Source organism: Martes martes, assembly GCF_963455335.1.
Source record: "Martes martes genome assembly, chromosome: 9".
Taxonomy (NCBI): domain Eukaryota; kingdom Metazoa; phylum Chordata; class Mammalia; order Carnivora; family Mustelidae; genus Martes; species Martes martes.
The window spans coordinates 26079321-26093651 of record NC_137896.1 but is presented as its reverse complement, the minus strand read 5'-3'; the positions used below and the strand labels follow the sequence as shown (position 1 = coordinate 26093651).

General features: G+C 39.6%; 1 protein-coding gene across 1 annotated transcript; it reads right to left on the bottom strand.

Annotated features, from left to right (window-relative positions):
* Positions 1–6200: 6200 nt before the first annotated feature.
* Positions 6201–12691, bottom strand: DEFB116 (defensin beta 116; the record flags this gene model as incomplete). Its single annotated transcript, XM_080813253.1, has 2 exons — positions 6201–6439; positions 12625–12691. 2 exons carry the CDS (start codon positions 12689–12691, stop codon positions 6201–6203), a joined length of 306 nt encoding a protein of 101 aa, XP_080669379.1.
* Positions 12692–14331: the final 1640 nt, after the last annotated feature.

The following is a 14331-nucleotide window of genomic DNA, read 5'->3' as shown; positions in this document are numbered from 1 at the left end:
ATATGATGGACATAAGTGGAAAATCAATGGGAAAAAGAGGAGCTATAAATTTGGGCTTACTTATCAGGAAAGTGCAGTTATATTCCTGCCTCTCATAAACATAAGAGGAAATAAACCCCATGTTAAAAATTTAATATAAAAAGTAAATTTTTAAAAACTTTATAGGCAAAGAAATCAAGAATGAAAAATTGTTAATTTCTTTCACTTATCCACAAATGCATGCTGAAAACCAACTGTATTCCAGACACTCTGTAAATAGCTGGAGTTTCAAAGATAAAAAAGAAGCTAAGGGGTGCTTGGGTGGCTCAGTTGGTTAAGCATCTGACTCTTGATCTCAGCTTAGGTCTTGATCTCAGGGTATGAGTTCAAGCCCCACATTGGGCTCCATGCTGGGCATGTAGACTACTTAAAATAATAATAATAATAATAATAATAATAATAATAATAATAATAATAAATGAAAACAGGACAAACTAAAATATTCAGAAAATCCACTTAATATCTTTCTGGCCCTATTTTAAAAAAGAATTTTCCTGGGGCGCCTGGGTGGCTCAGTGGGTTAAAGCCTCTGCCTTCAGCTTAGGTCCTGATCCCAGGGTCCTGGGATCGAGCCCCACATCAGGCTCTTTGCTCAGCAGGGAGCCTGCTTCCTCCTCTCTCTCTGCCTGCTTCTCTGCCTACTTGTGATCTCCGTCTGTCAAATAAATAAATAAAATCTTTTAAAAAAAAGAATTTTCCTTTAGGAAAACATAGAAAGGGGTATCTAGATGGCTCAGTTGGTTAAGTGTCTGTCTGCCTTTGGCTCAGGCCATGATCCCATGGTCCCGGGATCTAGTACCACATCGGGCTCCTTGCTTGGTAGAGGGCCTGCTTCTCTTTCCTCTGCCCCTCTTCCTTACTTGTGCTCTCTCTGTGTCAAATGAATAAATAAAATCTTTTTAAAAAAGAAAAGAAAAACACAGAAAATGCTACTGTTAAATAAAAGACTGACAAATTGATAACAGAGTGGTCCTATCCAGTGAGGAGACCCTGACTGAGGCCCAACTACTTTGTCAGTTACTGGTCTATAGCTTGGTTGTTATCAAGCCAAAATTTAAATTGTCTGTATGATTTTATAACTACTAGAAAAAAGGTATTATTAGTCTAAAAACAGTTTAATTTATGTAATTATGTAATTAATTTATGTCTTTATTGTGAAGAAACATAAAGCATAGTATAAAGTTCTTAAAGTTAAAAACCTGTAACATGTGAACATAAAATGAAATATTTCAATGATTTTGTTCAACTCATGAAGAATGAAGAAACCAGTAAGATGTTAAGACTGGCTCAGAGAAACTGATTAATTATAATCAGCCAATGAACTCTGAAATAAATTTGCAAAAAAAAAAAATAAATTTGCAAATTTGCAAATGTAAACCTGTTTAATATCCTGAAGGGCAATGAACTAAAACATTCAGAACTCTTTCCCACGAAACAGAAAACAAGGGTGTCCGACCACAACAATTGCATCTGTCCCATTGCATTGTTATGGAAGGGAATAGTTTGCATGACTCTCAAAAAAGAATTTTTTTACAATTACATCAGTTTTCTATGATTTAATCTCTACCCATACAAAATTTTTAAATAGCTTAGTCAGTGGAAAATTACTTAATTGTACACACCTCTAATAGATTTTATAATCCCAGGAGGACCTACTAGATCATGTTCAGCACTCCACTGAAAGGACACCAGTCATCTCTTTTATTTATTTCCAAATTTTAGATAATTTTTCTTAACAGTTTTGTGATTGAATGGTGCCTTTCTGAACATAACTTTATTTCAAAAAACTTATAATGCATATGTAATGCTCCAAAATACTTTTGCTTGGGGGTGGTGTTTGTTTTGTCTGTGAAAAGAATAAATTCTTTGATCTCTAAAATAGAGACTACCTTACATGTAGCACAGAGTTGTTCATTACATGTATTTAATGTTAACATGTACTCATTGCCTCCTTCTAGACTCATTTTTTGTTGTTTAAAATACACTCACTTCCTCTACCCCTTTGCCCTTTATAATCCTAAACATACTCTGAGTAGAAGTTCTCTTTTTTAATCTATTATGTTTTTGGACAACAAGAGAGTTGATTTCCATAAAACAGTGAATCTGCTGAAGTCTTTAGTGTATTTTTTAAAGATTTTATTTATTTATTTGACAGAGAGAGAGATATCACAGGTAGGCAGAGAGGCAGGCAGAGAGAGGGGGGAAGCAGGCTCCCTGCTGAGCAGAAAGCCCGATGTGGGGCTCAATCCCAGGACCCTGAGATCATGATCTGAGCCAAAGGCAGAAGCTTAACCCACTGAGCCACCCAGGCACCCCATCTTTAGTGTATTTAATCTAAATGGAATAGCATCTATGTTCCATTATTTCTTTTAAACAGTAAAAAATTATATAGTAAGAATGTTTTGAAGCCTTAATCTTATAGTGAGACAGGTTTCAAAGAATATCTGGAGTCAATCTGTAGAAAATCTGGAAGCATACAGAGACTCTGGAAATAGGTTGGTTTTGAATACAAATACAAATTATTATTATTATTATTATTATTATTATTTTGTCAGAGATGTGTATTCTATGTGTATCTGAAAAGGTTTATAGGTTCCCCCCCCTTTTGGGTTCATTAATGATGTTTCAACCTCTTGTAGATATACCTATAAAGGAGAGAATTTAGAATTTTTATTTCCTTATGTAAACTTCTTCTCCCCATAAATTTCATGACTACTTTCTGTCAAAATGGGAGATTTCGAGATTTTTCTCTTAAATATTTTGGAACATCCTGCCCTAAGAATAAAGCAGGAAAACAATATTAGTTCGGAGATAATCTCTGGCTAGAAATTCCACATTATAGTAAGTGATACTATAGTCATTTAAAGTAAGCTAAAGAGTGTCGTGTGGGTGGCTCAGTCAGTTAAGCGGCTGCCTTCAGCTCAGGTCATGATCCCAGGATCCTGGGACCGAGTCCTGCATTGGGCTCCTTGCTCAGCAGGAAGCCTGCTTCTCTCTCTCTCTGCCTCTGCCTGCCACTCTGCCTGCTGGTGCGCGCTCTCTCTCTCTTTGACAAATAAATAAATAAAATGTTAAAAAAAAAAATAAGCTAAAGAGAGATGAGACTTTCTTTTTGACCATTTGACTGATAACCCCACAGAGTAGTCTTACCCAAAAAACAGTAGACCTGAATTTTCTCAGGTATAGGTGGTAAGTGTTAACAGACAGCCAAAATACATGGTTGAACTCAGTTTATAGTCCCAACCTGAAATACAAAGCTTTTTCGAGCTCAAGTGTAGAGGCATGGAACCTCTGGGCCTTCGAAGGGAAATACGGAGGAAGACCTGAAAGTAAGGCCATGTGTGAATTCAGTCCACATCCTGCACTCCACCTCCACACTTCCTTGGATCTTACAAACTATGCCAACTTGTTGCATAAGAATGACCAGACTCAAAAGTTTAAAATAAATGTCTGCCATTTATTAGAATTGTTTCTCAGGAAGGAAGAAGTAGAAATCCCATCAGGCAGGGGCTTGAAATCACTCCAACCTCATGTTTAATACATCAAAATTACAGGTTTTCTCTTATAATTTAATGTATCTAAAAATCCCTGTAAGACTTGTGTTTATGAGCTGTGGAGAGAGTGAAACTGGAGAAGGAACAATGAGAGAAACTAGTGGACTTCTGGGGAGGATGACATGGACCTTTTGAAATAGTGAACATTAAAGACACTATTTGATAAAAGTTCTAATAGCAATCAAAGTACAGACAAATACACATTTGAACAAAGGAAGTCGCATCACTTGTTGAGAAAAGCAAAGGTGAATGGCATGGAAGATCCTTAAAAGAGTAAAAATGTACTTTCAAGGGAATGAGACATTAAGGGCTTCTTAATTAGTTGACTTTTTTCACTTTTAAGAATAGTGAACCCTCTCCTTTTGGTTATGCAAAAGCTGATTTCATCATTAAATGGAGATCAGGTTGAGTTGGAACTAAAAGCACATTTTAGTGATTTGGACATGATGAGCTGAGATGAACTGAGGGATCCAGAATGAGTCCACATTTCTGAATTGAGCAACAGGGTGAATTGTAGGTGTTGATTGGGAAAAGCCAGACAAACAGAGTTGGAATTCAGTTTGGGAACTTGTGTCTGTGATGGCTGAGTAATCCAAGAGAATCTAGCAAATACATAATCCAGTATGGGAGTCTGGGCCTCAGAGATGTTGTCTGGGTTGAACATGTAAATACAGAACTTGCCCAAGATCACACAGCTTCTGAGCAGAGATGGAGAACAGGGAACAAACCCCTCTGACCACATTCATGCTTCTTTCTTGAAAACATGCAAAACCCAAAGAAATGGGAATCTGTGCTTTAAGCCTAGAATTACACAATCATTTCCCTCTACCAAAACTGCTAAAATAAAAAGTCTGAAATATTACATTTCAACTACTGTGCTGAACCTGGGACAAATACTGTCTTATAAATATTAAAAGTTTTGTCTAATCATGCTACTTATGCCAGAAAATTTGTGTCCCTTCTTAAAACCTGGCTTCTGCCAAGCTCGTATTCCCTGTTTGAAAAATACCTCTGAGTGTCAGTGAATCTCAAAGATATAAACATTATTAAATTTTCCCACCAAACTTCTAAGTCCCATGAAAATTAAAATCCAGCTGTATAACTTGGTCATTTAGTGAGTACATGGCCTTTGATCCATTGGTCTGGGCTGAAATTATCATTTGTCTAATAATGGGAAATGCAGGTAAAGTGTCTGGTGAAAAAGAGAGAAAATAGGCAAGATGACAAAGAAATATTATGGGGCAGGTGGCAGAAGAAGAAACCCCAAAAATGACTAGGAAAGGACACTCAAGAGAGTGTCTGGAGAAAAAGAGAGAAAATAGGCAAGATGACAAAGAAATATTATGGGGCAGGTGGCAGAAGAAGAAACCCCAAAAATGACTAGGAAAGGACACTCAAGAGAGTGTCTGGAGAAAAAGAGAGAAAATAGGCAAGATGACAAAGAAATATTATGGGGCAGGTGGCAGAAGAAGAAACCCCAAAAATGACTAGGAAAGGACACTCAAGAGAGAAGCCAAGGCAAACATAACAAAGGCGTTGAGGAAGGTAAATAATGTTGAAATAGTGGCTAGAGGCAAAGTGGTAAATGGTAAAACCTGATGAATGCTTGAGTTTTTCAACAAAGAAGGCATTGGCAAAACTGGGGCTATTTCAGTGAAGTGGTATACACAAAAGTCAGATTTCTCTTAGCTGAAGTGAGATTAAGAATCTGGAACTTAGAGAACTTAGTTGGGAACATTGGTTCTAGAAGTTTGGATCCAAAGAGGAGGAGAGATGAAACATTAGCCATGGAAGAGGAGTATACATAACACAAAGAAAATTCCATGGCATGTCAACTATTAGTTGTGACTAAGTTTGGAGTGGAAAAACAATATCCTTAAATTCTTAGGAATGAAAGAACTTAAAGGTTATTGAGTACAGTGTCCAGCTTCTGTTCCAAATCCCTCTCTAACACCATAACTACAACCATCTCTGTCTCACACCCAGAAATGGTCCTCCAAACTCAACACTGGGAGAATGCTGGGGGACAAACCTGCTTAGTCCACTTTCCAACAGCTCTACCCTTTAGAAAATGTTGCCTTAATTTGTCCAACAGATTCCTATGCTCAGTTCTAGCCCTCCATCTGTCTGGTTCTGGTTCTTCCTGAGGACACCACATCATACCAAACTGACTAGGATGGTTCTCTAGATGTCAGAGATAACCCTCTAGTCCTTGTCCAGATCCTTCAGTGTTTACTCAGAGAACTCAGCGATCTCCCCTATATATTCATGGGATCATCTAGACTCAATCTAGTTGTCATGCATCCCTCTGCAGCCTCCAGAATGAATCACAACCCTTTTGGTGGTACCAAAACAGAGCAGAAATGTGATCTCCTTCCTTCCTTGGCACCCTCAGCACTATGGAGATGTTCTAGAATCCTGTTTTCTTTCTTGGTCAGGGTCCTTTCCTATACTCTGTAACTCCCCAGCTCCAGCCTAACCTTCCCCTGTCCAGTGATGACTGCTTACAGATGAAAGACACACGCATGAGATGGAATGTATTTTTATGGAGAGGGTGTTCCAGAATGAGGGAAGAATCACTCCAGGAGGGGGGTAAGTTGGTGATATTCAGATTTTAGAGTAGCTTGAAGTGTTTGTAACTGACAGTTTGAAGTCAGGGTCATAATCCTTCACACTGTTAGAACGGGCTGTTTTCACAGAAAGTTTCAGGCAGCACTCTTGATCATTTGGGCAGGTTAAGTATTGAGTTTCAGTTTTTCTGCAGGTGTTTCTGCACATGCCATGGTAAAGCTGACATGGAATCCAAGGCTCTTGGCTCTTGCCATATTGGGATCTGAACAAGCCACCTAGGGAAAAGATAGCCATGTTTAGTTTCCTTGCAGCAGTGACGATAGGAATGGGGAAGTATGATTTAAAGAGAACAAACCCTGAGGATATTAACAGGATCCAGAGTAAAAACCACTTCAGTTCAAATCTGGGCTCTGTCATTATAGCTCTTCACCCTTAAGCAAGTTAGTTCAGTTCTCTGGCCCATCACTGCATTATTTTCACAATGGGTGTCATAATAGAGCCAAGTTCTTACCATTTGTGATGTTTAGATTAGCATATATAGAGTGCTCAGGAGAGTATCTGGTGCATAATAAGTATAAGTATAAGAAGTATAAGAAGTAATGAAATAGGGCACCTGGGTGACTTGGTTAAACAACTGCCTTCTGCTCAGGTCATGATCCCTGAGTCCCGGAATTGAGTCCTGCATCAGGCTCCAAGCTCTGCTTCTCCCTCTGACCTTCTCCTCGCTCATGCTCTCTCGCTGTCTCTCTCTCAAATAAATAAATAAAATCTTTTTTTAAAAAAAGAAGTAATGAAATATTAGGCAGTGTGTTGATACAAAAGTCCTCCTGAGGGTCCAGGGCTTCAAGGGCAGCTCCTGTGAGCACATATTGGACATGCTTTCAAGTGCCCATACAGATGTGTGCTCCTCACACAGAGCTCTATCAGAGACAGCCAGGCTCCACTCTGAGGCAGGGCACACATACTTGAGCCCCTGCATGCCTTTGTGCTTCTAAACATTTGAGCAAACATGTACCACTCATGTTTGTACATTGGCCCCACAGAAACAGATACCATATAACATGTGCAGCACACTGATGTGCACACACAGGCATGTATGCACATCCATATTCACATCACTTGAGCATATATACATGTGCTCACTGTACAGACCTCTACCACACACTTTCCACATATGGCTAAAACCCATTCATGAGTATTGATAGCTATGTATCTGTCATCCAGATATGTGCATGTGTATATAGGTTCCTTAGCTGAAAATGCCCCAGTGACAAAGTTCCTGACACTTAGCCTTCTATAAATATTAGTCATCAACAGTATTTGTTACTTATTGGAGCTTTCAAAGACAAAGGAGCCAAAGAAAACAATACCAACAATCACTGTCACATGTCCAACATCCACTGTGTGTCAGGCATTTTGCAAATGTTATCTCATTGAAACTTCATAAAAAACTATTGTTATCTCTGTTCTTTAGATGAAGACATTGAGGCTCATGGAGAACTCTTGTTCTGTCCACATTTCCATACCTTGTACTTGACCATTGTAGGATTCAATTTCTTTTCTCTATGATATTAAGCCCATGCACTTCCCTCTGTGTGTCACATTGACTCTCTATATGGTAGGATTTCTAGGACAGAGTGGCATCTTCCTGAATGATGTCTTCAGGTATAAGGACTTCTTCAGCTCAGTACATACTCCAAAAGCCATAGCTTAGCACTCCATTTCACACCCATTCATCAACACTCACTCTGTTCCAGGCCATGTACTCAGTGCTAAGCATGCAGAGGACTCCAGTGCCCACCCACATTAATAAAAATTGGATAAGCAAGTCTGACACTATTTCTGCATGGAAAAAGAACATTTTGAAAATTTTTTGACAAAAGAATGTAAAATGTTCCAAGTTTAGATGAAGTCAGAGAATGTGAGGAGAAATAAAGTAAAAAAGAAAATGCCTTAGTGGTAGACATCCCATAGCATTTTGGCACTGGTATGTACATGAACTGTCCCAGAAATTGGCACTCCAGCCCAGGGAAGGCTGCTACATCAGCCAGCCTGCTGGTTAACCAGAGCAAGGAGGTAAAAAATGGTACCCCTTCATCCATGTTCCAATGTCATGGTACTGCTGCATTTTCTTTCTTTCTTTTTTTTTTTTTTAAGAGAGATAGAGAGAGAGCACGCGCACACAAGTAGACAGAGAGGCAGGCAGAGGCAGAGAGAGAAGCAGGCTCCCTGCAAGGAGCCCGATGCGGGACTCGATCCCAGGACCCTGGGATCATGACCTGAGCCGAAGGCAGCAGCTTAACCCACTGAGCCACCCAGGTGCCCCCTGCATTTTCTATTTTAATTCTCACCCTCATCATGGAGCTTCTCTTTCTTTTTTTTTTAATAAATTTTTATTATGTTAATTACCATACAGTACATCATTAGTTTTTGATGTAGCATCCCATGATTCATTGTTTGCATATAACACCCAGTGCTCCATGCAATACATGCCCTTCTTAATACCCATCATCAGGCTCACCCATCCCCCAACCCTCCTCTCCTCTAAAATCCTCAGTTTGATTCCCAGAGTACATAGTCTCATATGGTTTGTCTCCCTGCTCTGATTTCTACCCTTTCATTTTCCCCTTCCTTCTCCTAATGTCCTCCATGCTATTCCTTATGTTCCACAAATAAGTGAAATCATGTGAGTAATTGTCTTTCTCTGCTTGACTTATTTCACTCAGCATAATCTCCTTCAGTTCCATCCATATTGATGCGCAAGTTGGGTATTCATCCTTTCTGATGGCTGAGTAATATTCCATTATATATATATACAGCACATCTTTATCCATTCATCTATTGAAGGGCATGTCAGCTTCTTCCACAGTTTGGCTATTGTGGACATTGCTGCTACAAACATTGGGGTGCATATGGCCCTTCTTTTCACTACACCTGTCTTTGGGGTAAATACTCAGTAGTGCAATTGCTGGGTGGAACCTCTCTTTTGGCACCATCCTACTTTAAAAAGGAGGAGGTCTTCAGGGGGCCTTGCTAGAGTGACACCCACACTCTTCTGGCTGACATTTGAACTGGTGGACTTTCATTTTCTCCCAAATGCAGTGGATGGAAGCCAGGACACCCAAGATCTCCTCTTTGTAGGAATGAGAATCTGGCAAGCTGAACTTTCCCTCACTGTCTCCATGTGGAAAACAGGTCAAGGCAGATGCAGAAGGATTCTGCTAACTGTGGCTAAATAAACAAAGATTTTGTTATACATATTTCTAGTTTCTCAATCCTGCAGGTGTTCTAACCCTGTATTGTTCTGCATCACTACAAACTAATACCCACATCAAGTTAAAATCACCTTTGATCATCCCTCCATCTCCAAACTGAAGTCAGAGACCTGCTTTTATTTGATTGATTGATTGATTTTCTTGTAATTTAATTTTTAAATTCTTTAAAAAATTTTTTCCTTAAGTTCAATTTAATTAACAATGTACTGTATTATTGCAAGGGTAGAATTTAGTGATTCATCAGTTGCATATAACAACTGGTTCTCATTACTTCAAGTGCCCTTCTTAATGCCCATCACCCAGTTACCTCATCTACCCACCCACATCCCCTCCAGCAACCTTTTTTCCTAGAGTTAAGAATCTCTTATGGTTTGCCTCCCTTTCTGTTTTCATCTTATTTTATTTTTCCTTCCCTTCACCTATGTTCATCTGTTTTGCTTCTTAAATGTCACATGAGTGAAATCATATGGTATTTGTCTTTTCTGATTGACTTATTTCTCTTAGCATAGTACCCTCTAGTTCCATTCATGTCGTTGCAAATGGCAAGATTTCATTCTTTTTGATGGCTGAGTAATATTCCATTGTGCATATATAAACCACAATTTCTTTAACCATTCATCTGTCAATGGACATCTGGACTCTTTCCATATTTTGAGACCAACTGTGAAATATCAGCTTTGCTTCTCTTTGTACTCTGTGCCCAGTCTCCCAATGTGAGAAATGGGAATGAGAGTGTTGGCATGAGATCAGAAGATCTCAACTGTATTTGTGAAGGCTGTTAATAAGATGTGTCATACTTTATAATAACATGGAGACTTGTTAAGTATACTCACATCAGGTCTCTAAAGATTCTGATTTGATAGGTCTGAGGAGAGGCAACAGCAAAGGTGTTTGGCACAAGTGTCCCAGAAAATATGCATTTGTTCCTGCCTGAATTGAGAGCCATAACACTGCCTGACTTTCTCACATTGACCCATAGACGTTGCCCAGCTCATTTCCCACTTTGGACTTGTATTAGGAGCAAATTAAAATATCAAAAATTGAAAAACAAAACATATGCCCTAGAGTCTTTCTAACAGTTCCATCCAAAGCCAAAAGCAATGTAATACATGATTTCTCTGCCACCCGTGCATCTCAAACATGATCCTTCCCTACCTCATTTCTGAGGTTCTTCCTACCTATATATATATTTTAGGTATAAGTCATTTATATATTCACTCATTCAATAAATGTTTACTGAAACCTACTCTGTGCAAAGCACTCACCTCAGCACTGGGAATACATAGATTTAAAAGACAGAGTCATGGCTTTAGGGGTGCCTGGGTGGCCCAGTGTGTTAAGCCTCTGCCTTCTGCTCAGGTCATGGTCTCAGGGTCCTGGGATCGAGCCCCACATCGGGCTTTCTGCTCAGCAAGAAGCCTGCTTACTCCTCTCTCTCTGCTTGCCTCTCTGCCTATTTGTGATCTCTCTCTCTCTGTCAAATAAATAAATAAAATCTTTAAAAAAAAAAAAAAGACAGAGTCATGGCTTTCAAACAGTTGAATTTCCAAAGCATATGTTTGGGGTGATGAAAGGAAAAAAAATGACTCTGATTATCCTAGAAAAGTTTGTCCAGAACAGTTCCTGCCCATTAATTCTGCCAGGTGAAAGCATTAAATGGTTACTAAGGAAGCAACACTATGTACAACTTTTGAAGCATAGATTGATGTCTTCCTTTGTTGTTGTTACTTGCAAACCCACCTGTGGTTTCTACCGCTGCTCCAACGTGGAAACTGAACTTTACTGAATGAGAACAAGTGTCTCTCAAGTAAAGAAGGTGATACAGAGTGAGAAATAAGGGGTAGGAGAAAGTGGAGTAGGAAGAGGATGGGAAGGGGAAGGAGGAATAGGAGAGGGAGGAGAAGGGGAAAGAGGAAAAAGCAGTGATTCTGAACTCAATCCCAAGAAAGGAGAGACGACTTTAGTTCTCTATAAGGCTGGGATTAGATTACTCCCATGTCTCTCTGTACTTGCCAAGTTTTGAGGAGAGACACTTGAGGACATTCCAGCCTCCTGCTTTCGTCTTTCCTCACTGCCTATAGTTACATTTATTGCTTTCCAGTGCTCCTGAAAATCACACTCTAGAAACTTTTTTAAGAATTTGAAAATATTACCAGATATTTTTCTTTTTTTTAAAGATTTTATTTATTTATTTGACAGAGAGAAAGAGAGATCACAAGTAGGCAGAGAGGCAGGCAGAGAGACGGGGTAAGCAGGCTCCTTGCTGAGGAGAGAGCCCAATGTGGGGCTCGATCCCCAGACCCCGAGATCATGATCCGAGCCACCCAGGCACCCCCAGATATTTTTCGTGCAGCATTCATTCTCCCCATTTCAACAGCCACAGCTCTGTTGTGATGAATGAAACTGTCTTTCTCAAACTTAATTACCCCCAAACTCAGGCTAAGGCAATCTCTGCCCAGATAAACCCCACATATCCCCAGTTTGATAACACACCTACTTAAACCTAAGACCTAACTCCAACTGTTCTTTAACCACCTAAGTCTCAGTTATAAAATTTAACACAAACAAGACAATAGCCAAGCCACCCATCCCCAATTCACAGCATCAATCCAAAACACAGCCCAACCACCACCCTCACCATAACTCAGTTCTATCCAACTCCACTTCCAGCTCCATTCAAAAAAAATCCCATTTTCTCTCAAGACTACACCAGAACATCAGTCCAGCCCAATCCTGTAAATAGAATTTTCACCCTCTCTCGTGCCCACTCATTTTTCTGATATTATTCTCTCTCTCTCCCTCATATACCATCCCTACCACAACTCACTCTCCCAAACTACCATTGTTCCCTCTGATAGCTCCCCAAATTACATCCAATCTTTCACATCTAATGCATGCATCAGACTCCCCTCCTACCAACAGCACCACCTAAAATTCTTCATGCTTCAATACTCCACTATGCCAGGTACAGCAGGAGGAGCAGCCTCTTAAATTTGTCTTGGCAGAGCAGAATCAGGGGAGATCTTGACAGGAGATGGACCTTGGGAGTAACATTCACAATCTATCTGAGACCAGAAAGGCCATAGGTAGTGCCTGTGGTATGTGAGTGGGAGTCATCTCAGAGGTCACTAAGAAAACAATACCACATGCAAGACCCCAGAACCTTTGAGAGAGGCCTGAGTTACCTGGAGTCTTACGAACCAGGATCAGAAGGATGGAAATGGTCATTAAATAGGGCTTCATGATTGACATGTCCTGAGAGAATGGAAGACTGTGCTGCAGAGGACCGAACAGAGATCACTGCAGCAGAGAAATGTCCTGCCTTTTATTAGTTTTGGAAATGGGCCAGGGTTGTGTGCAGTGAACTAAAAGGGATGAGACATACCTGGGGTCAGCCAGGCAGAAGGATAACATGCATCACATATCTCAACTGGGCACTTTGTGTAAGTGTGGGAGATTTGCCAGAGGCACCCATGTCAAAGTGCACCTTCCTTCCCAAAAGGAAACAGAGGCAAATTAGAGGCAGTCGGCAAATGTGTGTGAGACAAATTTGAATGAGTGAATGAATCAAGCAAGCAATGAGAAAACTAATACATAAATATAAGAAATAAGGAGTCCTTTCTTCAACATTGGTGTCTATCATCCTGATAGTAGAGTGTCCAGCTCTGTCAGTAGTACTTACTGCATATCCAATCCAATACTAGGCATCAAGGACTAAGAAAAGAGAAGGGAAAGACAATGATGATCAAAGAAAAGATGGAGAAGATCAACTGAAGGGGAAGTATAAGTGGTAGAAGGAAGGGAAAGACATGAGGCAAAGATAAAGGCAGTTCATATTTGCCATAAATCAACTATATGTCAGTTTCTGTACTAAATACTATGGTCTAGATCTGAACACTTACGACAACACTGTGACGTTAGATGATATTTTCCACTCCACGGATGAGGACAAGAAAATTTGAAGAGATGATATAACATTCCTAAGCCACACATCTGATGAGACATAGAGCCTAGATTAGAAATGATATCTGTCTAATAAAAAAAAATTAAAAAAAAGAAATGAAATCTGTCTGACAGTATATACCTTTGGGATTTTCCATTCTTCCTGTGAGTGGAAGGACAGAAATGAGAGATTAGACAAAAACATAATCAAACACTAAAAATCAGAGAGTGATTCACTGTTCAATATAATAAATTTAGTTTAGAATTCAGTGCTCATCTCTTAAGAAATGAGAATGAAAGGATTTTTTGGAGGAAACCACACTGACTTTTTACTCCAGGGAATCATGTGGAAGGTGGATGGGCGGGATCCAGTCTTTTGAATGGAAGTCTGGAAATGAATGAAAAGGCTCTTTTCAAAAGTCTAAGATAGGATTGCCACATCTCGCCACAACAAGGCGAATGGAACTGGACTAGTCCTCCCGAGGGTAAATGAAATTGTACTAGCCATCCCACTACACGCAACTCTAACACTCGAAAAAATAGAGGAAGAGTAACTATTTCAATTACTGAATTAAAGGCAGAGCAGAAATGAAAAGGCAACTTACAATGTGAGAAAATATTGCAAAGCACCTATCTGATAAGGGGTTAATATCCAAAATATATAAGCAACTCATGCAACTCAAAAACAAAAAAAAACAAACCATCCAATTAAAAAGTGGGTAAATAAACTGAGTAGACATTTTTCCAAAGATGTTCAAATGGTCAAAAGGTACCTGAAAAGATGCTTAACATCGTTCATTATCGGGGAAATGCAAATCGAAACCATGAGATGCCACCTTGCGCTGGCTAGAATCACTACGATCAAAAAAGAGAAGAGATAACAAGAGCTGGTGAGGATGAGGAAAAGCGAATCATTTGAGCACTATGGGTGGGAATGTAAACTGGGACAG